Here is a 27,742-nt window from a genome sequence, read left to right as displayed (position 1 = left end):
AAAGAAAATTAACATGTAATTGGATATTGATCAATGTCTTTACCATTAAAGTATCTTTGACTAACATTTATTTATAATTATAAATAAATTAGAAATTATAATATATTGCATAATATATTATTGACAATTTTCAAATCTACAGAGTTAATTTATACATATAACTGTGAAAATTAAGTATTTCTACTACACAGATCTCTAACTTTACTTTTTAAAAATCAAATATTTATTTATGTCGAAGCAAAAAAACTTTACATCGGACCGATTCTACTCTGATAAATAGTACTCCCTCCAATTCAACACTAACGTCCCATTTACTTTATGTACGCTATGCAATGCACTTATTCAATCCTTAATATCTCTAATTGTGTATTATCAAAAATTATAGAAAGTTGATATGAATAATATTTGCATTGAAACGAATCAAACAAGATTCCACATGACTACGGTTTAACTTATAAATTAATAATAAAATACAAATTAAGAGTTAAAATTAAATAGTGTCAAAAAGCAAATAAAACGTTAGTGCTGAATTAAATGGAATAATACTTAAAAATAAAAAAAAATACAAAACTACATACCGAATAGACCCTAAACTACTCATTATTTGCGACTTTGCGTCAAAACCTTGAATAGCAAACCCCACGGTGGTTTTACAGTGGAATACAATTCAATTCGGGTGGGGCCCTCCGACTCTACAACTCTCTCTTCAAACTCCCTATGGTTATGCGATGGAATTTCGATGATCGGTTTGTCGACAATCTTTAATCAGAGAGATGTAGTTAGTGCTACACTAATTGTCGTTGTGTTAATCGTCGGGATTGGGTGATAAATTGAAGTAGATGGCGGACATAGAAACGACCTATGAAGATCTTGGTGTTTGTAATCGGGTTTTGGTTGCTTAATGTTGCTAATTATACCATTAAATATGTCTTCGTAAAGCTCTTCTGGCTGATCTTACTGGTATGTTCTTTTTCATTTTTGTTTGAATTTTAGTTGAATTACTGTTTTCTTTTGATCGATTTTATTTACTCTTTTTGTTCACTTACTCCCTATACCTTCTTTTTGGTTGCTACAAATTAAAATTGTTGATATAATGTAATTGTTTTGTTGATTAGGAATTAGCTTTAAAATATAGTTGTTGGAACTTGGAAAACTAAAATATCACTAAGCACACCTGACCAAACCATTTCAAGACGATTTAGTTCGGATTAGGAAAAATTTCCAATCGAAAAAATCAGTTGAACTGATTAAATGATTAGTGAATCTGTAGCTAGGATCATTGCAAAGTATGACTTTAAGTCAAAGTCTTTTGCTAATTTGTCTTGAAATTCGGAACGTGAGAATCTCATGTTATGTATGGAGAAGTGTAATTTAGATTAAGTCACTTGTTATGTATACGTGAACTTTTGTTTTTTTATTTAAGCATGGAGTTTGATGAAACATGCTTTAGTCGTCCAATAGTCTCTTAAATAGTTGTCAAAGCCTAGTGAGGAAGATATACGCTTTGACTTTGTCTTGGAGTTGTACGGAAGCATTTGAAATTAGAGTTGATAGCCATCACGTGAAGATCAATACTAATCGAACAAGCACTCAACATGCTACTTGAACGAGCTCAGGTATGCTCGAACAAGCTAAGGTATGCTCGAACAAGCCGGTGAGTACTTCTAGCTCGGTTCCCTTACACATGTTTTTGCCAGCATTTACTCGATGTTGCCACTCAGTTACTTATAAATACAAGCCCATGCTAATTAAGGAACTTAAGCCAAACTTAATACTTGAGCTTCAAGTTAATCCTCTTACTCTCCATGTTCATTTTATATAACTTTCCCCTTCTACATTCTTCCTTACATATGAATATCTTTTTGTTGCAATACTTTCATTGTATTGAGATTGAGTAGCTCCACTATCTTTTTGAACATAAAATATAAAACACCAGTCAAGGAAGACGATTTTGCTACAATAATGAACCTCCTTAAATCTTGGTCTAGGTAGAGTGAGTGTTTTAGTTTGGTGGCTCTAGGATTTCGTGTTTTGGCCTTTGGGGTTATGTGGTGATGGGTTGCTATTGTGGTTTTTACCTGTATTTGTGGGTTGTAAAGAGTTTGTAGCTTGTAGTGGTGGTTGGGGGTGAGGTTTTCAATGGAGTATGGAAGAGAATGTAGTGTCCAAGATAAGGAAGGGGAAAAGGGAGGGGCGACAATTTTTTTTAATTTTTTTTTTACTTTTGAAAATTTTATTTAGATTTTCTTTTTTATTTTGGTAAATTGACTAACATGTAATAGGTAGTCTCGGTTCACCCTAGATAAAGACCCACAAAAGTTAGGATTATACATGGTTTACTCAATAGATGAAATTATTGCGGGAAAATCAGCAAAATGTTTGATTATTCAGGGTAATTTTTCCATTTATCTATTACATTTACTAATCATACTTGGGCTTTCCAAATGAAATTAGGTTTTCGAAATCATGGATTAACGTAGGAGAGATTGAGTCAATTGAATGGTTACCATGGCCAACTATGTGCATACTTGGGCTTTCGAAAATGGCATTAGGTATTTAGGTTTTTTGGGCCTCAATGATAGAGAAAGTTTTGAGGAGATTGGATGGGTGGGAAAAGACGATGTTATCTTTTGGAAGGAGGTTTCGATTGTTAAATCATGTTTGAGCAATATTCCTATCTATTTAATGTCCCTAAGCCTCCCTGTGTTGTCAAAAGCTTGAGTAGGATGATGAGGGATTTTTCTTTGGTAATGAGTGCGAGGCTTAAGAAGGGATCATTTGATCTATTGAGACAAAATTAAGCTTCCTGTTGAGCAATGGGGATTGGATGTAGGGGATTTGAAGGAATTATATGGCATTATTAGGGAAGTGGTTGTTCGGGAATAAAACTCTTTGTGGCACAAGATAATACGAAGCATATTTGGTTTTGCTACATCCATCTAGGAAGTGAAGGTTTGTCCAACATCCACTTATCTCAATCCTTGGAAGTCAATTTCACATGTATTTTATTTATCTTTTACTTTAAAAGCTAGATGGGGCAACATTATTAAATTTTGGGTGAATGTTTGGTTGGGGGACATCCATTCAAAGAACTTTTTCCTAGATTATATCACCTTTCATCAAAACATAACACAACGCTAATGGAATTTTATTCTTGGGACTTGGGAAGGGGATAACAATCATATTACCTTGAGTTTATCAGGCATGATCCATTAGAGAGGGATTTGTAGTTGGTGGTTGAGCTATTAGATGTCATTCTAAATTTTAGTCCATCCTCTGCATCTAATTCAAGAATTTGGATCTCTAATTCATAAAAATCTTTCTCTTCTGCCGTTTTTGTGCAACCTGGCTTCCCACCCTCATAGATCTTCTTCTTTTCCTTTGGCTGAACGAATTTTGAAAGCAAAGGTCCCTAAAAAGATCAAGGCTTATGTGCGGTTAGTAGTCCAAGAGAATTTATCAGTTAAGAAGACCTTATAAAGAATTAATTTCTCATTGGTGCATTTTATGTTGCTAGAATGAGAAGATAATCAAATGATATTTTTGTTCCAATTTTTGTCTTTTTTTCTCCCGCTTTTATTGGAAGATGGTGAGAGAACAATGGCAAAGGTTGTTTAAGATTAGGGGTGAAGAATGAATTTCTACAAGAAGGATTGGAGATTTTCTTTTGATTAACCATTGTGGTATGGGAAGGGATAATGATCTTAAAAAGATGTGGGTGTGCAATGACCTGTTATTGGCTTACGAAAGGGTAAAATAGTAATTGCTATATTAGGAGTAACTTGGGGAATAAGTTTGTTTTAAGTGGTAGCTTTACTATAAATAAGAGGAATTAGGAAGTCATTATAATCATGAAAATTGTTATACACTTGTTGGATGGGTTTTACTCATTTTAGGACATTTTAAGCTTCTCGAATTGCTTGATCTATCTTTTTGTTATTTTGTAATCTTCCTTTAATCATCAATTTTATAGTATAATTTCTCTTTTGTCATCTTATTCTTTCAATTTTCAATTTACTGTTTTAGTCCAATTTACTAGCTCATAGCAGGGTGATATTTTTTTTTTTGGCAAATTATATGGTCTATATGGTTAAAAAGGAAATGGAGAATTTTCGATGATCAATTTTTACAAGTAGAGGTGCTAAGGGCAAAGGTGGATTTTTGGCATCAGTTTGGGCTACGGCATATAGATTATTAATCATTGCTATTAAATGATTTATGAAGCAGTATTTTGAATGTGATATTGTAGCTATCTTTATTTGCCTTTTGGAATTTCTCATCCCATGGATATATGACTGTATTTCTTCATTAATGAATATATATATATATATATATATATATATATATATATATATATATATATATATATATATATATATATATATATATATATATATATATTTAGGGTCAAGTTCTAGTGAGAACCAAGCTTATATGAGAACTAGGAGAACCATTGTAAATTATAAAAAAACTGTTACTTTTGGCCAAAAAATGTTACTTTTTTTTTAAAAAAAGTTGGTACTTTTTATCAAAAAAGCGTTACTTTCAAAAAAAATAATCCAAAGTGACGTTTTTTCCAAAACGCAACACTTTTTATGTAGAAAGTAACACCTTTTTGTGTGTTTTGTCAGAATTTTTTTTTCTGAAAGTAACACTTTTTGCCGAAAAGTATCATTTTTTTTAAAAAGTAACACGTTTTTGCCTAAAAGGAACACCTTTTTAATAGAAAAGTAACGCTTTTTTGTCAGATAGATTGGTTCTCACGGTTCATATAAGGATGGTTCTCACCTGAACTTCTTCATATATATATATATGTATATGTATATATATATGTATATATATATATATATATATATATATGTATATATATATATATATATATATATATATATATATATATATATATATATATGTATATATGTATATATATATATATATGTATATATATATATATATATATATATATATATATATATATATATATATATATATATATATATATATAAGAGAAAGAGGAAGGACTAGTGATGATTAGAATTTCTGACGTTTGCAGGTTTATACTATGATCTTCAATTAGATTTTGATTACACATTTTGTATGTTCAAAGTTACCATTTGTAGGTCTTGGTGTTTATATTTGATAGAGTTTTTATATATATATTTTTCATTTTTTATGTTTATGTGGAGTTTCATGATTGTTTGGAGAATCACGTCTTGTCTCATTTGAAGGGAAAGTACCAAAGGTCTTCGGTTCGTTTCTCACCTAATCCTCTCCTTCTCTCTGTCTACCTCGTGTAACAAAAAAAAGATTGTTTAGCTACTTTGAAGTTAAAAAGTGTTCAAGTTAGGACTCGAGAGCACAAGAAAAATGTGCTTATTAGCTTCAGTGAATTTAGTGTGACTGATCACTGATGGATAAATGGGTAGTGAATTCAGTGTTATTTATGTCTAACTGAGGAGTGCAGTCATACATATAGATATACACTGGGAGAGTTGCTTGTAGTGCAGCCACCCTAGCCACACTCTACATGGCAGTGCAAAGCCATTGACATGGTGGCTGCTGAGTTAAAGGCAACTGAAATCTCACTAGGATAAAATTTCTTCAGAAAATGGCCTACTTTTGGGCAACCGTTTTCTTCTTGAGTAACACTATTGGGAAGATTCAGACGTATTTAGTGGACTGGGTTTAGGTAAATGGGCTAAAAAGGTTTAAATGGTTAAAATTACAGCGAAAATAACAAACTTACAAACCGAAACAATAGTTGAGCACTTGAGCTTCTTTCCAATTAGTGTAATTCAAGTCTTGCATGTTTTGAGTTGATCATTGCCAACCCTGGAAAAGGAAGACACCTTTTTAGGCATCTACACCGGGGTAATGATATCACTCTACCCAAGTCTCCACCGAGGTAGCATATGCAAGGAGTGTGCGTTAGGTGTATGTCAGCTTCATTCTGTTAGAAACTTAGAATCTTGATTTTTTTTCCATTACCCCAATGCGTTAATGGGAGGTTGGTGGGTTCTAATACACGCAATCTTACTCTTGTTAGTCTTAACAAAAAGGTTGTTTCCGATTGACCCTTGGTAGCAAACACCATCTACAATTTCACATAAAAAAGAAGTGCATATGATTTAATGAGTCATTTATATAGTCGATTATGGTTTAAAACCAAAGAATTGTCATCAAGGAGGTTTGAGAGAGTTCCAGGAAAGATTTCATTCAATGATCATTGTGATGTCGGAGTTACCAAATGGATTTGAAAGCCTTGAGCTGTAAGCATCTCCTTTCTAGAGACGCCCATCACTACAGTTCTCCCTCTTTTTCGCTCTCTTTCTCTCTCAATTACTCTTTTTTTCATCTTGTTCTTAGTTTTGTTTTTCCTTCTTAATTTTCTCTTTAAAATCTTCAAACTTCTTAAGTTTTAGCAACAGAATATCGTACAATATGCATTATGCAAAGGATCCCTGTGAAGTTAACTGGACTGAAAAATTTGCATTATATGTATTTTGTGCAATGATTAATCAACCCTTGAGCTTGAACTATAGTTACAGTAGGGGTCATGTAGCAACCGAAGCATAAATAATTTTTTCTATTGCAGTAGTTTTCCCCAGAAGATTCATAGGGTACTCTTTAACTTTGCATTACCCTCTACCGAAGAATTCTGTAGTTTGCATTCATCTTTCTGATAAAGTACATTATATTGAATCTTCTTTAGCCTGATTGCGTACAAAGTAAAGAAAATTTGGTTCATCCGAATTCACTGACCTAATTTTTTTGCATTCTGTCTTAAAGAAGACATTCACTTTGCTGCTAATTTTTAATTTTTCTCAGGATTTGAGGGAATCTAGTTCCTAGATGCAGGGATTTTTGGCATTTTGGAAGATGCTTATGAGCTCAGCTGCTCAGTATCATCAAATTCATTTCTGTACTCACTTCAGGTCATTGAAACCTTTATTTTCTTAGAGAAACTAACCATGGGAGAACCGCCCTTAATATTCTTAGCTTGTAGTTATAGTTGTTTCATGGACATGGCGACTTGCGCTCTTTAAATTACCAAAAATGATTTTTTCCACTTTATTATCTAAGACGCTAACTTGGTTGCCCAATTAAGAAGAGTTCGTTGGCGAAGTGATGTGAAGACCAAGATAGGTGGTAAAGCGCTTTTGATAAATAATGAATACTAGAATACAAATTTGAGATAATAAACATGTGCAAGTAATAAATTTAAATTCTTGACTCAAGAACTCATAAAGAAGAATGTCAATAGAGAGGTAGATAACTAAAGTTAATGTGTTTGAGGCTAGCGTTTCTTGGCTTTTTGAGTTTTCCTCTATTTGGGTTTTGATCTTGGCTCTCTAAGCTTTACATCTTCTGGTTTTTCAGTACATCTTATGGGTTCTATTTAAACAGCTCAAAAAAGATGAGATCGATAGAAGTAGAACAGTAAGAAAAGTGGGCTGTTTATACAAATGTTGAATGTTGACAAATGTGCTGTCCAATATTTACTTCATGATATACTCTCCTTTACAAATCCTTATCAATTTAATGACTTTAACGGCTTACCTTCCATCCTTTACAAATCATCCTGAAACGTCCTACTATTATTACAAAACAGAGCGAATATTACTGAAGAATTAAATCATCTTTTGTCATGATAAAGACTAATATTACTAAAAGGCCTAATGTTTACAATTGAAGCATTTACCAGTTCCGTGCAGAGATCACTATTAATGGTGAAGCACCATATTGGGAACAAATTTCTGTTAAAGACGGACATATTGGTGGTCTTTGAAATTTGAGAAAGATGATCACTCTCATGACTCCTTTAGGTGCAGAAATAATCTCCGACTGTTGACAGTGTTAAATGTTTAAGAAGAATGACTTTTGTATCTGATGCTTGCACTTCATGTTTCAAACTATTATCAAAAGAATCCCACTCCCTGTTGATCCTCTTTGAAATTACCTTCAAAGCTACTCATTTTCTCTTTTCATAGCATTCCTCAAAAATAATTGCAGTTATATGGATGCGTTCTACCCAAATATGTGGTGTTTACCGCCACGTTTCCCTCATCGTTAATTCCTTTGTAATTTTTTGTACATAGGTTGGAGGGTTTTGAGACGCTGAGTTGTAGTAGTTGTTAAATCATGTGCACTTTTTATATGTGGAGTAAAACATAAACAATCTCTTTATTGTTAAGGTTGTTTACATTCGTCCACCTAAATCTTGTCTCGGTGGAGCCAATTGGTGACATTGAGTTAATAAAATGTTGTGTTGTAAATTTTTCAAATTTTGGTTCGAAACTCTTTTTTTTTGATGTTTTTGAAACTCTTTTTGTTAGTGTACTCTAGTCTTGTGAATATATATGTCTAAGATTTAATAATTTTCAAGACGCTTATAAAGTTCTCAGTCCCAACTCCAAAGCTAGTTAAAGGGGATGGTTGTGGTAGGTTAGTGACCACCAATGTAAATGTCGTTATATCTTGTCATAAGATGAATTCAAATTAATGCAAGGGTGTCCTCTATTTATTCATATGCTGCACTTTTCTAAATGTGGGTTAGTGATAACCATGCAAAGGTTATTTAAGTCGTTGCCTAGAGGCATATATTGCCAAATATGGTGTCAAATGAACTCAGGGTAATGTAAAGTAAGGAATCACCTAGGTCGTCGGCTCGCTACCAGCATGCCATATCCCTATACATATGGTATTAAATGAACAAAAATTATAGCTTTGAGAGATAAAAGGCCAAAAAAAAAATGATGTAAGCTAAGATTGACATCATGAAATTTTGTTCAGTGAAGTATTTAGAGTAGATTAGTGTTATGGAAAAATGTAAGTTTATTTGTACGCAGGAGATGAAATGGGCTAGAGAAAGAGCAACTACTTTCAAAAGATAGGAGATATAATGCAAAGATAGGAGATATAATGCAAATATGGTATCCTGAATAATATAGGAAGATAAATAGAGTTAGTATTATGATGGATGAGTGGTTAGTCAATGATGTGGTATAAAATATGAATGTGTAGAATAGCATAGAAAATTATGCGGGTAATACTTGCATGTGGAAGGAAAATATTGGAATGTTATCAGACATATGCGCCTAAGAGTGAGTATAGAAAGCACATAAAAAAAACATTTCTGGAGTTATATTGTGTGATGATCTGAATGGTCATGTTGGGCAAACACAAAGTGATTTTAGGAGTGTACATGGAGGCTTTGGGTATGTAACGAGAAATGAGGAGGGGAAAGTCTATTTTGGAAGCATATAATTTGTTAGTAAATAACACATGATATAAAAAACATAATATATACTGGTTTATAAAAATGAAGCAATTTAACCTGAATCAATGACTTGTTAATTAGGAGAAGTGGTACGAGAAGTTGCCTAAACTTACACTAGGTATGGGTAGTATCATAACACAAATTTCTAGTCTTTAATGTTTGTATGCAATCAAACTCGAACAAGAATAAAATCCATGGATAAGGATGAAATACATAATTTAACTGAAAGAAGAAAATATTAAAACTTCTGTTGGTAAAGTCGTTAAAGGAGCTTGTTGGACAAGTAGAGAATTAAGATTCAACGTGGAGAAGCAGGAAAAATAATTATTTTGCTTTAGGAAAATAAAGGAGCGATGATAATATTGCAAACTACAAGAAAGTCCATATGACAAAGCTAAAAGTATTCGAAAAGTCATGAAACACGCTGGATTCATGATAAGGAGGAGATTTATACTTAGAGAAAAAAGAGAGAAGAGATTTGAAAGAATTTTGCTATAATGATGTGTGTCAATGATGGAAAACAATCAAAATTGTAGAGATTAATGATCTATTGCAGTTCTTAACTTGTTGTTTAATGAGTGTCAACAAGGGACAACAAAGGACATCTTAATAGAATTGATGGACAAGAACGGAGAATTCATGAGAAATAAACAAAGCAAAGGGGGAAGAAGCTTTGAAGGAAATAAAACAAAAGAAGCAATGGCCGTGATTCCTATCAGGCTTGAAAATATTTATTCTAGATAGGATTGAATTAATTTACGAGTCTCTTAAACAATAGAGAACAAACGAGATGTCACTTAAGCACTACAATAACAAATTAGTAATTATCTATCCAAAAGAAAGGGGATACTATGGCGTTGTAGGAGAGGGTGATGAAACATTGTCAAAAAAATGCATTAATATTTTCGAAAACCTATTAATTTTATGCTAGGATGATGTACTATGAAAGCTATCCTTCCGATGTGGCATCAAGTGGAGAACTATATGTCAAAGAAATAGGATTTGCACATGGTCTTTATCGATCTAAAGGTGTAAGAGAAAGTATCAAGGGGAGTACTTTGGCGGGTCAAGGAAAAACAATATATGCCAATAAGTATACAAGTATAGTCCCAGATACTTATAAATTAGAAAAAATCAGTGTCATGAAATTTGTAATGGTTCAAGATCATTTAGGAATATGTAGGATATGATTTTAATTGAACACGTAAGAAGGGCCTTGGGGTCACAAAAATTGAAGATGAAATAAGAGAAAACAGTCTACATTGGTTTGGTTATGTGCAATAAAGTTCGAGAAAAGCACCAGTATAATAGTGGAAGGTTAAAACTTGAGAAGCTTTGAAGAATAATAGTATGACCAAAGATAATTTGAGTAACATGAATAATGACATTAAAAGTTGGGATTTTCTGTTTCATATGACAATATAGTTAGGAATAGATAGAGGAGAATATGTGTAGATGATTGATTTTGTTCAATGTCACATGATTCGCTAATCGCGAATCGAAACAAGCGAATTATGGTCGTTTTTAAGCTACTTTTAAATCATTTTTAGCGAATCGCGAATTCAAAAGGTGAACTAACTAGCAAATTATGTTTCACTGAATTTTTGTTAATTTTAGATTAATATGAGATGACGCCTAATAAAATATCATCTTTGTTGGCAATGATTTCTCTCAACCTATTTATCTTTGGTTCATGTAGCCAACCTCATATTGACGACCTAAAGGATTTGATATTATTGTTGTTGTGGCATGTTATACGTATATATAATAATTTATATTTGATTTTGTGATAGATGAAGCTCTATGATGAAGGATGCAAAAACATTGGTGCTTAGTGTATGCTTTGGTGAAAATGCAGGTGTTTGTGTCCTTGGATAGGGATCATGTCATCATGGGATCAGCTATTTGGTGGGGGGAAATTCACCATCTACAGCTGTAGCAGGAGTTGCCTCATTTACTAGTGGACTTATAGCTATTTTTGCTCTGCCTCTATCTATATGTGAGAAAAACAGAGTTCATGCAATGCATGTATGAGGTAATTAAGAGTTTATTTTTTGTGGCTATTCATTCATATATGAGAGCTTGAATGGCATCATGTGAATTATGAGAATTTATACATAATGATAACATTACTTATATTAATATGAATTGGTTCCAATTAAATGGTTTGGCTATAATTTTTGCAGCGTGCAACTTTTTTGCATTATTCTCCCTTGGCAATTCAAGTATAATATTTTCTTTTATGGCCAGGTGAAAGTTAATAGCTAAAGAAAAATTTTATTTGTGAATCCCAAAATATTCTGAAATTATGCATATATATCTACATATGAATTTTGGCACAAAAATATATTGTTGACCTGTCAGATGAATAAATCTTTAATTACTTGTACTCATAGGCGGAGCTACATTAGGGTGAAGGTTGGCCACGGCGCACCCTCAAAAATCACCGGAATTGTAATTTATATGGCTTATTTGGCGCACAAATATTTTGAAATTATATTATAAATCAATCACTTATTGGTGTTGCTGTCAACAATCAACATAACAAAATTGATCAAGTATCCTAAAATGCTGGTAATTACGACCCCCTTATCTAAAATCTTTTTGTGATGTTAATATGAAAATTTGGCCCTTCCTCACCTAAATCCTGACTTCTCTTTTTGTAAGGTTGCGTCTATCCGACCCCGAAATCCTTGCTCAAGGGAGCTACTTGGCATTGTGGTAATAACATGCTGGTGTCCTATATATTACATAGGAGTATATTAGATTAGTATACATGAGTGTGGGTAGAAGGAAAATTCATTTCTATGACCATTGGGATCAAGGCTTTGGCTTTGTTGTCTTCTTTTGATTGTACACATTGAACACATATTGATGGGGTAGTTTCTTATATTATATGAGCTAGAAAGGATCAGTACACTGGTCTGAATTTTCTGATTCATTTTAAAGGGGAACAGTATTCAACTTTTCAGTATTCACTAATTTCCAACTTTATCTCTGTTTTTATCTGAGACTGTTTAAAGCAAAAAACTTCTACTTACAGATGTTACGTATTTGTCTGTAGCACAAATTCAATTCATTTTCTTGTATGTTCTTTCAATGAAATTCTTTCTGAAGGAGTGGACAATGTACATGTTGTACAACAATGCTAAAGCCTTGATGTCAATAATATGGACTGCATGAATCAAAACCATCAGTGTGATAATCCTAGCTAGTCAAGAATATTTGGACTAATAATAATAATAATAATAATAATCTCTAATATTAATCTACAACCAACAAAATCAATGTCAATGATTATCTATCCATCTATCTATTGTCATAAACCACTATGAATACCAATTCTTCATTCTGATTATCTAGGTCATTCTCGACCTACCTCTTCCTCGGCTCTTCAAAGTTCTCACAGTACTCTCTTCTAATTGGTGCATTATTTTATCTTTGCGTATGATTAAATCATTGTAGACGGCTTTCTCTCACTTTGTCTTCAATATCCGTCACTCTAAAGTTCTTTCTTTTGTTTTATGTTTTAAATTCTAGCCTTTAGGATGTTTCCCTTCATTCATCTTAACATACACATCTTAGCTACCTCATTTTCGACAATAATCTCTTCACAGAGCCTTACAGATGTACCCGTACAATAATGCTGGTCTAGTGGCACTCTAGTATAATTTTCCACCTTAGCAGCTAGCTTCGTTCATATAATATTCCGTTTGCAACTTTTCAGTTGAGTCGTTCTATACTTGATGAATATTTTCTTTTTTGTGGAAAATCAAGCCAAAGTTCTTGAAGCACTCACTTGAAAGGAGTTTTAAAGAAGCTCTTTTTTATCTAGCTATACAACACCTGTATTATAAATCTCTGTGCGAAAACGACATTTTATATACTCTGTCAAAAGTCACACGTGTTACTTGTAAAATTAAAATTAGATGTGGTAAGGAAGAAGTCAGAATGTCCACTGCTTTCATGTTGAATTTTTGCGGCGAATTAAAATGAGTATTGGATACAATATTGGATGAGAAAAGAAGAGGAGCTTGTGTTTGTTCAATCAGAATGAAAAGTAAAAAATCAAGGAAATTTGGTACGATTACAATGTCTATAAAGCTCAATTTTGATGGGAAAATGGAATAAATCCTGCCTGCTGCACTGTCTGAGCAATATTGGAGAAAACCATTTGTAGGTATAAGATATTATAGTATGATCTTTCCTTCTTTTTAGGTATGTAAAGTAATGCTTGAGCCTGAGAGAATTATTAGAGAAGGCATAATACAGTAGTATACTGTGACAGGAAAGAAAAAATCATTAACCATCCATTAAGACTTTGTGCCCATGACCTCTACAGAACTTTTCAGTAGATTACGGACAAAAGAATCCATATTTGTCAACCACTCTTTGCTTTGAGCCATATGCTTAGGAGTTAGGAGTACACATACATGTAGAAGGAAAACATGCTTTGAGATGTACATCTAGCACAGTAAGAATTGGAATGATAGAAGAATGAGCGTTAAGTGATACGAAGGGCAAGTTCTTGCGCAATGTACAATGTAAGTTTTTGCTTAATATGGTCTGAGCCAAGAATGTATCTTTCCCACTGAAAGATTGTTATCAAGTATACTGTACTGATCAAATTTCCCAACACCTAATGTAGAATAATCACTTTGGAAAAGAGAACGTGTCATGTCTTTAGTTTGTGTCTCTTGATGAGCAATCACTGTGAGAACAGCGGCAGCATCATCTGGTATTGGATATATGGAAGGTTTTCTCCTAATGACAACCTTTTTGCCAACCAAGATGCGCTGTAGGTAGTTTAGGATTTATTCCTTTTCTATGAGAATTAAATCTCGTCTAGGTGAGAATTACTTAATGGATTTGAGAATGGTAGTATAAAAAATGTCGTACTGTCCTACATGTTTGATATGTCCTTTTCATGATTCCTTCTTGGTGCTGGAATCTTAAGCAGTATTATGTCTAAAAAATCGATGCATGAATGTAAGTTGAAAAATATGCCCAAGTGGTGGGGAATCCTTGGAAATGTTCAAACTCTACACCTATTGAAACCTTGATGGAGACGCTTCTTCCATACTCATGATCTGGATTTTGGCCTTTTGAAACACCTATTTGTTGATTTTCAATGTGGATTGTTTTTATCTTCTTTTCTTTTCCTCTTTTTTGCTCATGAATTTTGGAATATATTCCTTAAGATTTTTATATCCAAATTACTTGTATTTTACTGGTTTATGGTGTCCTCATTGTTTCTGCCTGCAGAATCATGTCATGTGATCTGTTATTACCATGTTTTTATCACCCATAGACTTTACCGATGAATGAAAATGGGGAAATTGGGTTGATGAGGGACAAACTTTATGCTATGAAGCATTGATCAAATCTTACATTTCAACTCAATTTGCATTCGAGTCTAGTATCAGGATGTCGTGTTCGTGATCTAACTAAGGGGATTAATCTTCTTATAAATCATGATTATCCTACCAAATTGTTTCAGTATTATCATTGTTTAAACTTAGTCGTGGTCAAGTTGTAACCTTTAGATATACGTTTCTATCTTAATAAACTTCCCGCCAACTGAGCACAGCTATGATGTTTGCATTCAAGGGTTAATCAAAATTCAAGAATGACCGTTTTCTGCTATGATAATGATAAAGTTGTGTACATCATGATCTCCCAAACTATCCCGAAGGGAGAGTCTCTTGACATTTGAGTGATGGAATATTGTTGTCACAAATTTTAAATATTAATTTTCCTCTTGATCTTTGAGCTTGTCAGTTTGTATCACTTGTATATTGTAGTGTTTAACTCCACTATCTCAGCTATGAAATATGTGAATTAATCTCCACCTCAGAAATATTTTTTGATGCTTTCAACCTCCCTACCTCTTCCTCTCTTCTGTTTATAATCACTGACTACTGTAGCATAGTGCATCTTAATGGAGCTGAAGATATGAAATCATTTGTCAGTATTTTTGGGTACAACAACGTCAAAGACTTAATCCCAAAAGATTGGGGTCGGCCAGATGAAACAATGGACCATTTCAGTGTTCGTCCACATGAATTCTACTTCTCCGTTCATTTCGATTTTCTACTATCTCAATCTATGAATCTAAATCCTTGATATTTTTTTACTCCTAACCTCCAAGTCATCTTTGATATTCTTTGCCCTATTTTCCAGTCTCTAGTGCTTTAAGTTTCTATATTTTCATCGGTTTACTAATACTTAGTCTTTGCACATTCCCAAATCATGTAATAGTTTTTGTTAGGTAAATTTGATAAATTTAAAATACTGTGTGTGGGTTGTGGGGGGGGGGGGGGGGGGGTCTGGGTGGGGAGTGTTTGGTTTTCCAGGAAATAATTGTCAATGACAGACAAAAATACAAGAAAACTTGAAATTTTGAGGGAAAATTTGCAGACTGTCAAACAAGAGAGAAAAATAAATAGGGAGTGTGCACTGTGCACCAGATAAACTGATAGTGTGAAGAGGTGGCAGGCAGAAGCAGAGGAGGGCAGAAAGGGTTCCTATTTTTTAATTTATTTTAATTTTATATATTTATTATTATTATTATTATTATTATTATTATTATTATTATTATTATTATTATTATTATTATTATTATTATTATTATTATTATTTTGTTAATTTTATTATTGGGTGGTGCTTCAGAAACTGAGAACAATGCACTTGCTGCACCCATTGAAGGGACAATTTCAATGGCTGTTATAGGAAGAAGGATACAATTTCAATGGTTGTAATTAAAACACGCTCTTTGTTGGCCTCTTCTGTGTTTCTTTTGTTCCATCTGCCTGTTTCTTATAAGCCTAATCCTTCTGTCACTCTTACCAGTTACCAGTTGCCCACTAAATCACTCTTTAAAACCTCCCGGGCCCCTGCATAAACCATGCATGTTTTTTAACTCTTAGTTTCAATTATCTCAATGCATTTAAGTTGTTCCCGTCTTGGCGGGATTTTGTGGCATAGTACAAGTTATCGCTAATTCAAGTTGATATTATCGTTCATATTGATAAATTCGTCGTTTTATTGCTGTATTTTATGGTTTGGAGATCAAATGCATGTATTTACTTTTATAATAACAAAGAGATTGCTATAATTTAGTGAGCTATTTTACTAAAGTCTTATACTTCAAAATCAAATAGTTATAAGTTTGTGACTTCATGGAAAATGAATAACTCATTTAACCCTTGTTTTTATTGGTTTATTTGTTTTATCCAATTGACCCCTACCGTCCCACAAGGTCCGTCCATTATATCATGTTTGTCTTCTCCCTAAATGATTTTATTAGGGTAAAATATCTAGCCCTCAAAACTTGCTAAGTTTTGAATAATTTAAATGTGAGTAGAGTCGTTTTTATCTTTACCATTTTTGATTGTGGAATTATTCATAGTTACTTTGTCTAATTGTATTTGTTATGTTTTTCCTAAAAGTTTTCGCATAGAGATGTTGGAAAATCCAATGCAACAAAAATAATAGAGAGAATAAGTTACAAGAATATTCTGAGTTGATCTAAATATATTGTACTTCCTCTGTTTCATATTAGTTATAATATTGGTAAAAATGACACTATTTATTAATGACTTCTAATTTGTGATTAGTTTTTAATTTATAGATTAAAATATAGTCAAGTGAGATCTTGTTTGATTCGTCTCATTGTAAAGATTATTATTATAAAAATTTTTATATTTTTTTATTATACATAATTAGAGATATTAAAGATTAAATTAGTGCATTAGATTGCGTGAAAAAAAAATATTACAAGTAAATTGAAACGGAGGAAGTATTTATCTAAATTACCTAATCATTTGTGTCCTTTGTTCAAGTTCTCTAAAAAAATGGAACATATGAGGTAAATACACAAATATATGAGGTAAAGAGAGTTTGTGTTTTTTTTTATTATTTATTTATTTATTTATTTTTTTGATTGGTAAAGAGAGTTGGTGTTTAGGATAGCATGTTCTAGCTAATTTAAAGAGTGACAAATAAATACAAAAATAGGTGCATCTCTACATGATAAGTGGCTAACAAAAGACTAGAATATCTTATCAAACCGACCCACAGCTTTCTCATAGAGGAGTGAGGACTATAATTGTACCCTATAGGAGATGACTTCTTCGTCATTATGAGTTACCCCAAAATTGTAGTTTGTTACTTTATTAAGGTGAGGTTGAAAGGAGATAAAAAAGAAGTTGGAATTTTTAATGGAATTAAGAGAGATGAACTTATGAATAAAACGAGGAAACTTGAGAGTAGGCTAGAGAATCTCCTATAAGTAAAAGGAAAGGAATTTCTCTATTTTGTAGGTGATAAAAATCAAAACTCTATTATTGAGAGGAAAATTTCTCAACAATTAGGCTAAACTAAGACGAGGATATAAAAGCGGTTGTCATGTGGGATATTGTAAGAAAAGTGTGATAATTCACAAGGGCCGAGTGGATAGTAACTATGATCTATACTCTTTCCAAACACGAGCATATCAGGAGTGGACTTTAGCCCGGGCTTGTCTAGGCTACGCCTAAGCCATTTGATTGATACTCTTTAATTATTAAACTGTGTAACATAGATTATAACAACGTTGGTGTAACACAATTTAGAGATGGGTGTTCGGCTTATCATTAATATTTATGATTTGACCCTTGATAGTGGGATATTTTTTTTAAGATGACATTATGAATGGATCTCCAAACATTCTTGATATGGTGGATTGTGATTTGGGACAATGAGATGATTAATTGTGATAGAGTAAGTACAACTTTTATCATGAAAATGTGGACTAAGAATTTGGCTAAACTCGATCTTTGTTTGACTCTCTTTAATTAAAGCAACTCTCCTTGGAACACGATTGTTAAAAGGCTAAAACGTGAGGATTTGTGCATAAATTTACTGGTCTTGTTGAACGACTGAACGACATTAAAGTTATGAAATATTGTTAATATTAGTTTTGTTTGAATATTCTATAATTTTGAGTGCGATGGTTGTATAATTTTTTTATTAGTGGTTAGAATAATCTTTGTTATTGGTGTGATAATAATTGAACTCTAATTACACGGTAAAAAACACTTCTCTATCACTAGGTTAACTCATGATTTTTTGTGATGAATTTAGAAATAGATGAGACTTGCCAAGTGGACATCCAACGTTCAAAGGTATTTTAACGGTGTAGGTCTAAAATTTTAATTGTGGATGTCATCAAAATTGACTATAATAATCAAACGAAAATATAAATAATTGAAAATGTCATAACATTTTATCTTAATATATTCAATATATTTTTATGGTTTTTCTTAAGAATTCACGTATTCAATATAATTTACATTTTATGATGGATCAGGACCTCAGAAAACTCCTACATACTACATAGTTCCGCCACTAGGTGTATAGGATATCTAATATTGTATGATGTTTCAACGTCATTGTATTGACTTTAAAAAAAAAGTAGTCTTATTTGAAATGTTACTTCAAAATCAGCTACCAAAAACGATATATGCCTAATTTTTTTTTTGTTTTTTATGTTTTTTTTACGGGTGTTGGTATAATTTACTAATAATGCTCTCATAATAGTATGTACATATATACCAAGGTTTGTCACATTTATTTACTTGTAATCAATCATATTTTGTGGAGTGTAAATATGTTATACTTGATTTGATTTTCTTCGTTTTGCTCCGTTGGTCTTGTGAAATTTTAGGTTGTCTCTTATGAAGAGTCAATTTGTGTACTTCATAAGTATGGTTTAGAACTTGCCAAACAAAAGTTGGCAAATTGATTAAACAAATCCAAAAAGGGCTCCAAGGGTAGGAATTTCTCTCACTCTTTTCCAATTTTCAAAGTCTCTTTATTCAATCTAAAATAATTGTACATTTTGAAGCTTCTTGTGGTCATCGAATGGGTTCCAACTCAATTGGGATACTTAACATCCAAATGTTTATTTAACACTTTACTCAACTTGTTGAATCGTGAAATGTGACTCATATATAGCTTAAATAGTTCAACTAATATAAATTATAAAAATATAAAATTTTTATATTGAGGTCGTCTTATTAGAGACAATTTCTTACAAGGGTTGTTGAAAGAATAATGTTTGATTTAATTATAAACCTTGTACAAACCTTATTAGATGAGTATGTTCTATTCGACTATCTTCAAATGCATTGCTGGTACATTTTTATGTTTATTTGTAAAACGAGCAAATAAATATTAATCATTATAGAAGAAACAATCAGTACAAAAATAAACAAAATGTACTTGAATTTATGGACTTATTATATTTTGTTTGGATTTTATTCATTATCATAACAAGCATTGCATCATAAGATTGTAAAATTAATGGATTGTGTTTAACCAATAAAAAGAAAAGGACAAATATAATAGGGGTTAGCCTCCAAAATTTCTATAGAAAAGCTAGTTGCTACCTCTAACTCGAGATAACAAGTTTACCTAAATGAAGCTTTTTTTCATGATCATTTGTTGACAATCCAACAATACTTGGACGATCACATGGCGGTTTGGTCCATTTAACAATGTAGTATTAGATTGCTAGAAGTAAGAGGACATTTTGTCCATCAATCTCTTCTCATTGTTAAACAAGTTGTCAAGAGTTTAACAATGAAGATTGATCTCAAAAAGGTGATCAAGTCGCATGAATATTTGTGATCTTCTTGATGATACACAAGAGGGCTTTAACTTGTCATTAGAAGATACCATATTTGTCTTATACTCCAGTTGCTTATGCAATGCAATAAATGGAGTATTACTTATTAAAGTTACATATAGTTCATTCGCGGATCATCAGGTCGATTTTAAATCAGTTATTTCAGGTCGGTTCAAAATCAGGTCTTGTATCTACATTGGTTTTTTCATGATTGCCAACTCATTTTTAAGTAGAATTTAATCAAGTTCAGTTGTAACATCGGGTGAATATTTGGTTATCGGGTTTGTCTTGAACACCTCTAGTCACATGAACGTTTATGAACTGATTTTGAACACGTTGTTAGGTGCTGTTTGTTTCAATATAATTGATTCATAATAAGTTGTTTCAACCAGTCAATAAAACACTATCATTAAATGATTGACCATTCAACTATCTAGATCTATACGAAAAATTAGCTATTACTAAACACTCCTAAAGGAATGAAAATCTTTTCCCTTCGTATTTACGACTCTGATACTCTTTCGCTTTCTTTGTTGGTGTTCTTGTTTTTGCCTTTTTGTCTTTTATATATCATTCTTTTATTTGATTTTACCTAGTTTTTTATTTATTTGAGTCTATTCCCATTATATTGCTCAAAAAAAAAATAATTCCCACTTTGCTTGAAATGGGAAAATATTTCCCACATTACCGTCCACGTCAGAATTTTTTTTGTTTTTTTTTAATAAAACCGCTACCTGAAATGGCGGTTTTGTTAAGAGATCTGAACTAAACCGCTACTTGAAATGGCGTTTTATGGATTTTAATTTAAAAAAAAAAAAAAAAAAAATTAGTAAACCGCCACTTGAAGTGGCGGTTTTGTAGTAGTAAAAAACATTATTAATTTTTTTTTTTAAAAAAAAAAGTAAAATAACCGCCACTTCAAGTGGCGGTTTTGTAGTAGTACAAAACATTATTAAATTTTTTTTAAAAAAAAAAAAAAAGTAAGCAAACCGCCACTTCAAGTGGCGGTTTTATAGCAGTACAAAACAGCATGTCATTTTAATTTTTTTTAAAAAAAAAGAAAAAAATTAATAAGCAAACTGCTACTTCATGTGGCGGTTTAGTGCTTAAGGCAAACCGCCATCTCAAGTGGCGGTTTTGTCTGAAAAAAAAAAAAAAAAAATTCTGACGTGGACGGTAATGTGGGAAATATTTTCCCATTTCAAGCAAAGTGGGATTTATTTTTTTTTGAGCAATATAATGGGAATAGACTCTATTTATTTATATGTATTTTATTTATTTATAGGGATGTATAAACTATTGAGGTTTTTTCTGAGAATTCATCTGTAAATCTTATCAAGCCGAGGGACTCTTTGGCGGCACTCTCCTTTATGGATATGAGTTGCAACCTTCCTTCTCTCTTTAGAACCTGATCATAGTTGCCTATGAGCGAGATACACTGGGTATGATGATGATGATAATCCGTCTCTAAAAAAGATTTTCCTATCTTATTTTATTCGGTGTAGGCTAGATATCCTCTATAAGAGTGAATTTATCCTTTCTGTAGGTGTAGAGAATTGAACTCTTTTCACAATAGTGAAATAAAAAACCTTCGGTCACTAAGCTAACTCAAGGTTTTTAAGAGGATTCTCTTGTGAAAAGTGATACATGCTACAATTGAGACACGACATAATTCTCAATAGGATCCCACTACTTAATTTACCTCCTCTTTAATTAAATTAAGTTAATTATATTAATGTAGTTGGCATCTTTTTTTCATAAAGGGCTACATAATAATACTTTGAAAAAAAGGTACAATTTTAAAAAATTAAATGTTCTTTGGTCTCAATTTGAGAGAATTTCGAAAATTTGAATCTCTTCTAAAAATAGAATTCCAATATTTATATTTGTCATTTCATACTATAGACTCATTTCATTCATTCATTCATCCCACTTCCAATAAAAGTGAACATTTTCTCCAAATAAATAGAAACATGATATAGTGGTGAGCTTTTTATAAGATTATCCAATCTTCTAATTAAGTCAATGACAATATAATTAAAAATTAAAGTAGTTTATATAGAGAGCCCACCTATTTAATTAATTAAAATAATTATTTTATTAATGGATAACATTATCATTTAAATTATGTTGCTTTAGGACATTGGCGGTTAAAAAAAATTATACCTGCCATTCATTAATTCACTAAGCTGGTAACTGTTACAGTCAAGTGAACAGTAAAACTATAAATAAAATGAAGAAAATGAAGTAAGATAATAAAAATATTTAAAAAAAGTACAAGTACCTAGCCACCCTTCTAATTGTTTTTTCAAAAGTTGTTATTTTATGCAAAAAGGCACAATTTACTAATGAAATAATTAAGAAGGGCAAGTGAATAATTAGAAACAAAATCCTATAATAGAGAATCATATTTTTGTTTTAATTGGCGCAAATACTACTTTTCTTGAGTAATATACTGAGCTTGATTATTCAAACATCTTCCTTTAATTTCTTAGCTTACTCCGTATTTAAAGAAAAATATTGCAAGACAAAGCATCTGATGGATGCTTATTAACAATTTGTACAAAGAGCCGAATCTAAAAGTAAATTAAAAATTCATCAATTTCGTAATAATTCGACTGGATTTTGAATTGAAACAAAATAACACACTGAAAGTCCATATACACCGATTGTTAGAATTTTGTAAATATTATTCCAAGATAAGTCCATGAAGGTCTCCATAAATTTATATTTGCAGTAATTGTATTTTATGATCTGTTAAAGGTTAAATATCAAAAGTAAAATTGTTTTTAACATCATCCTTTAAACTCATTTTGATATATATATATATATATATATATATATATATATATATATATATATATATATATATATATATATATATATATATATATATTCCATTACATCTTTCACATGAGAGTCATTTTGAGATGAGAAGATGTAATATATATTCTTCAAAGATGTATTGTTTCCCAATATTGTCTTTGGGAACATAAATGATTCAATATTTGAAATTATAGAATTTGATTATAAAATCATGAATAAGAATTTAAGGATAACTATAAAAATAATTTAATATAACAAGATTTGAATTGTTTTCCTTAAATTTTCAACTTAAAAAAAGATTTTGAAAACAGGGAGAAATTGGTTGAAATCTAAATTCATCAATTTATTGATTTGTTAAAGACTATATTTTAAGTCAATTTTAACTTTCCAAATTAAATTATAGTTTTCGAAAACAAAATAAAAATATTCATGAAACTATTTTATCAATCAAATGCATACTAAAATAGAAATAAATAACATTTAAAATAAAGAAAAAGCAAGAAATTAAATGAAAAGATTGAATATCTGATCTTATTTCAACTAAAGTAAATATCATTTTTTCAACTCTAAAAAAAAAATTATTCAGAATAATCCCACCTATTGCTTCATTTGCTATGAATAATTCATACTATTAATTATTTCTAAATAATCCAACTTTTATATATTATTTGTTAACAATATCCCTTTTCACATTTTAACTGGATACTGTAGGTACAACTAGCTATTATGCTCACTTTTTCCCCCTTATACTTCGTTGGTTTAACCCTATTCTTCTTTGGCGGTAGATACCTATAATAGCCGGTTAAAATGTAAAAGGGGGTGTTATCAGCAAATAATATACAAAAGTTAAACTATTTAGAAATAATAAAAAAACGAAAAATTATTCACAACAAATAAACAATAGGTAAGATTACTTTAAACATTTTTCCAAAAAGAAGAAACAAATATTTTTTTAAACAAAATTTTAAAATTAAATCTCACTTAACTCTTTTCCTTCATCAACTTACTCTACAATTACAATTTACAATCCTAAAAAAAGAGGTCGGTTTTTGAAATGGAATTCTTTCCTCCGTAGATTGACACGTCGGGGAATTAAAAATGTAGGGCCGCGTGCAATAAACTTATTTTATAGGCCATGTCAACTGTCAAACTATATATATATACACCTCCTCATGTCTTGTAACAAAGTAATTGTTTCCTAACAGAAAGACACAAAAAACTCCCTCAACTTTGTAACTATTTTTTTTTTCTACTCTCTTCTCAAACTTACAAACATGTCCAATCTTCCTAAACCATCTTCCCCTTCTCCTACCAAAACTCATCTAAATTCCATTGATGATGATCCTCAGGAACTCCATACATGGCCCACCATTTCTGAGGTATGATTTTTCTTAAAATTTGAAGTTACTGTATTCAAACTCGAAATTATTTATTCGTATTGAGATCTGATAGAATATTTGATATTAACAAAGAGTCTCAGTATTGTACATTCAAAATACATAATGACCTTATTTGCAATTGAAAAGTGTCTTTTTTATTTGATTTTTTACTCGGCCTTTCATCTATCTGGAAAAGTAATCATTAAGCTAAAATAAAAAATACTACTAAAAGAAGCCTTTTAATAGGCTTTTGCAGTTGTGACCTATTTTCCCTCTAACAAACAACCAACAGTTAAAATCGGACTTAATCAACAAACAAAACGAGCAATCTTTCCGACTGATCAACTAGCAAACAACTCCAACCAATAATCATCTGCAAACGGAGTCAATGTCGTTTAATCTACTAATGCATGTATACTAATTAAAAATTTGGTATTTTTCAGGCAGTGCAAGAGATGAAGGCAATAGGAAAGATATCAGGGCCAACAACACTAACAGGACTACTCCTCTATTCCAGAGCAATGATCTCCATGCTCTTCCTCGGCTACCTCGGCGAGCTCGAGCTTGCCGGAGGCTCCCTCTCCATTGGCTTTGCCAACATAACTGGCTACTCAGTCATATCAGGCTTAGCCATGGGAATGGAACCCATTTGTGGACAAGCTTATGGAGCCAAACAAATGAAACTTCTAGGCTTAACCCTTCAAAGAACAATCCTTCTCCTTTCCTCAATTTCAATACCCATTTCCTTTATTTGGTTCAACATCAAAACAATCCTTTTATGGTTCAATCAAGATGAACAAATCTCTTCTATTGCTAACACATTCATTCTTTGCTCAATCCCTGATCTTTTCTTCCTTTCTATTCTTCACCCATTAAGAATCTATCTAAGGACACAAAACATAACATTACCCTTAACTTATTGTACCCTTATCTCTGTTTTTATTCACATACCCTTAAATTTTCTCCTAGTAGTCCATCTCAAAATGGGAATTTCAGGGGTTGCAATAGCCATGATATGGACTAATCTAAATCTTTGTATTTTGCTTTCTTCTTTTATATACTTTTCTAAAGTGTACCAAAACTCTTGGATCACCCCAAGTATAGATTGTCTTAAGGGATGGTCTTCATTACTTGGACTAGCCATACCCACTTGTGCTTCGGTTTGCCTAGAATGGTGGTGGTATGAAATCATGATTTTACTTTGTGGTGTGTTATCTAACCCAAAAGCAACATTAGCATCTATGGGAATCCTTATTCAAGCCACTTCATTTATCTATGTTTTCCCATCATCATTAAGCTATGGTGTTTCGACTCGAGTAGGGAACCTTCTTGGGGCGTACCGCCCCAAGAAGGCTCAAGTAGCCATGGTTGTTTCATTAGTATGGGCGTTTTTGCTTGGTCTTAGTGCTACCATTTTTACTACCCTTATGAGAAATCAATGGGGTAGATTTTTTACAAATGATCATGATGTCCTTCATTTAACTTCAATTGCATTGCCTATTGTAGGCCTTTGCGAGCTCGGTAACTGCCCACAAACAACTGGTTGTGGGCTGCTTCGGGGGAGCGCAAGGCCTACAATTGGAGCTAATATTAACTTGGGTTCCTTTTATTTGATCGGAATGCCGGTTGCTGTCTTTTTTGGATTTGGTTTGAAGATGGGTTTTGCTGGTTTATGGTTAGGACTATTTGCAGCACAAATTTCGTGCGCGCTGCTAATGCTTTTTGTTCTTTGTAGAACTGATTGGGTTTTTGAAGCAGACAAAGCGATGAATTTAACAAGTTCACAAAATCCGCCATTATTACCAGTTTTATCAATTAAGCCTGTCGATATTGATATCGATACGAATGTGTGTAGTAAAGAGAAAATATTGTATTTACCTGAAAAAGAAAAAGATGGTAAGATTGAAACAGAACCTCTGATAATCAACTCTTGTAATGCATAATTAAAATCTCTTAAGTTGTTTAGTTATTAGTAATTAATTACTAATTATTATGCACATTTAAACTTTAACCCACATTTTTGCCCATCTAAAATTAAAATTATGGAAGTCACTAAAATTTGTAGTACTTGTGAATGATGTATTTTTATTATTTATGTTATTATGGGAATGGGAGGAATAATTATTGTTGTTTATTCAAAAGAGAATATGTATTATATAATGTTTACTTATTAAACAAAGATTAGATACTAATTTGATCATGTATACATGTATTCTATTCATAGCTTGGTGCTAAAATTGGGAATGTGGTCTCTGGTTTTGCATGCTTTAAGAATTTTGACTTTGGCATCCTCACCATACCCTCTATCAAAATTTTGATAAATGACTATTGGTGTTAAAATTAAAATTCTATGTTTTTATGATGGTGTTAAAATTGAAATTCTATGTTTTTATGAAAATGTATTTATTTTTTATCTATTTTTTTTAAGTCAAAAAACAAGCAATTAAAAATCCTTTTATAATAGGGTGCAATAACTCCACCAGTTATAAAGAACGCATGAATAATAGTGGCAGTAGACATATTTATAAGTTTAAATCAATCCTAAATAATATAAATCCGTTATAAATTAACTAGAAAATCAAATATTTGAACAAAACATAATCATCAAATGTCAAATTCTCTCGAAGTCTGACTCAGAGTCGAGCGAATTGTCGGATTTTTTTTGAGATCCGATTTGGAGCCAGAGTCAAAATATATAAACAAATTCTCTGTTAGACTTTTTTCTCGAATCAAATCGGATTAAAATCAAATTGGAACTAAATTATCTATTTTTTATAAACCTATCCCTTTGAACTAGGATTCTTGTTTGTAAGATTCTTGTTCGTAAGTTAGTAGTGCGCAATAATATTTTTATAGTGCATAGTGCAAAAATCATTTATGGTGAAATTGGTGTTGGAGATGAGAGAAAGTGGCAAAATGAAACTTTTATTGTGTTCATGCTATAAAAGGTTACAACATTGACCAACTATAAATAGAAAACCAATTAGGAGTTCGAATAAAATACTGCATCAAATTCATCTCCTTTTTTTATATATTCAATTCCCACGAATTTATACTCGTTTGTTCCGTTTATTTTGCAATATAAAAATTAAAAATTTTTGTATTAAAATTTAAAATATTACCGTAGGTACGAGATAAAAAGTTGCAACTTATCATGTCACTTATAAATATATTCTTTATTTATTTTATTTTCACAAAAAGTGGAGTTTCTTCCTTATTCCTCCACTTTCTTTGCCCACCAATTTTTTGATTTGAAAACTAGCACTAATTATATCCTTGATTCTTTTATCAATGACATCTAACATAGAAAACCTTTTTTTGTGTCTCCTATACGCTTATTTGCCACTAAATTTTAAAAGCTTAACACAATTTGATTTCTTTAACTTATTGTAAAAAAAATTACTTTTTTTCTTTTAATTTGCTATATTTTTTTATTTTTTTAAATCGTCTTATTTATATCGCCTCATTTCCTTATTTAAAAATTACCCCTTCACATGCTTTAAATTTCATCAATAATTTAAAACTCGTTTTTAATACTATCTACATAATTAAATTCCTCTTTTCATTTCATAACAAACTTATTAC

The 27,742-nt window shown here is 31.6% G+C and overlaps 1 protein-coding gene and 1 long non-coding RNA gene across 5 annotated transcripts; both read left to right on the top strand.

Annotated features, from left to right (window-relative positions):
• Positions 1-592: 592 nt before the first annotated feature.
• Positions 593-16,903, top strand: LOC130810269 (uncharacterized). Of its 4 annotated transcripts, none has more exons than XR_009041016.1 (4): positions 593-960; positions 11,139-11,530; positions 11,677-11,854; positions 15,953-16,903. It is a non-coding gene; the product is annotated as an uncharacterized LOC130810269 (long non-coding RNA). The 4 variants fall into 4 exon arrangements; XR_009041015.1 differs by lacking the exon at positions 15,953-16,903 and adding an exon at positions 11,948-15,567 and having other exon boundaries at positions 11,139-11,315; XR_009041017.1 differs by lacking the exon at positions 15,953-16,903 and having other exon boundaries at positions 11,139-11,315; positions 11,467-11,530; positions 11,677-15,567.
• Positions 16,904-23,971: 7,068 nt separating this feature from the next.
• Positions 23,972-26,533, top strand: LOC130811290 (protein DETOXIFICATION 48-like). Its single transcript, XM_057677526.1, has 2 exons — positions 23,972-24,157; positions 24,601-26,533. The coding sequence occupies exons 1-2, from the start codon at positions 24,053-24,055 to the stop codon at positions 26,098-26,100; spliced, it is 1,605 nt and encodes a 534-aa protein (XP_057533509.1). The 5' UTR covers positions 23,972-24,052; the 3' UTR covers positions 26,101-26,533.
• Positions 26,534-27,742: the final 1,209 nt, after the last annotated feature.

Source organism: Amaranthus tricolor, chromosome 4 (assembly GCF_026212465.1).
Source record: "Amaranthus tricolor cultivar Red isolate AtriRed21 chromosome 4, ASM2621246v1, whole genome shotgun sequence".
Taxonomy (NCBI): Eukaryota; Viridiplantae; Streptophyta; class Magnoliopsida; order Caryophyllales; family Amaranthaceae; genus Amaranthus; species Amaranthus tricolor.
The sequence above is the reverse complement of the archived record's forward strand: the minus strand, read 5'-3'. Positions and strand labels throughout refer to the sequence as shown.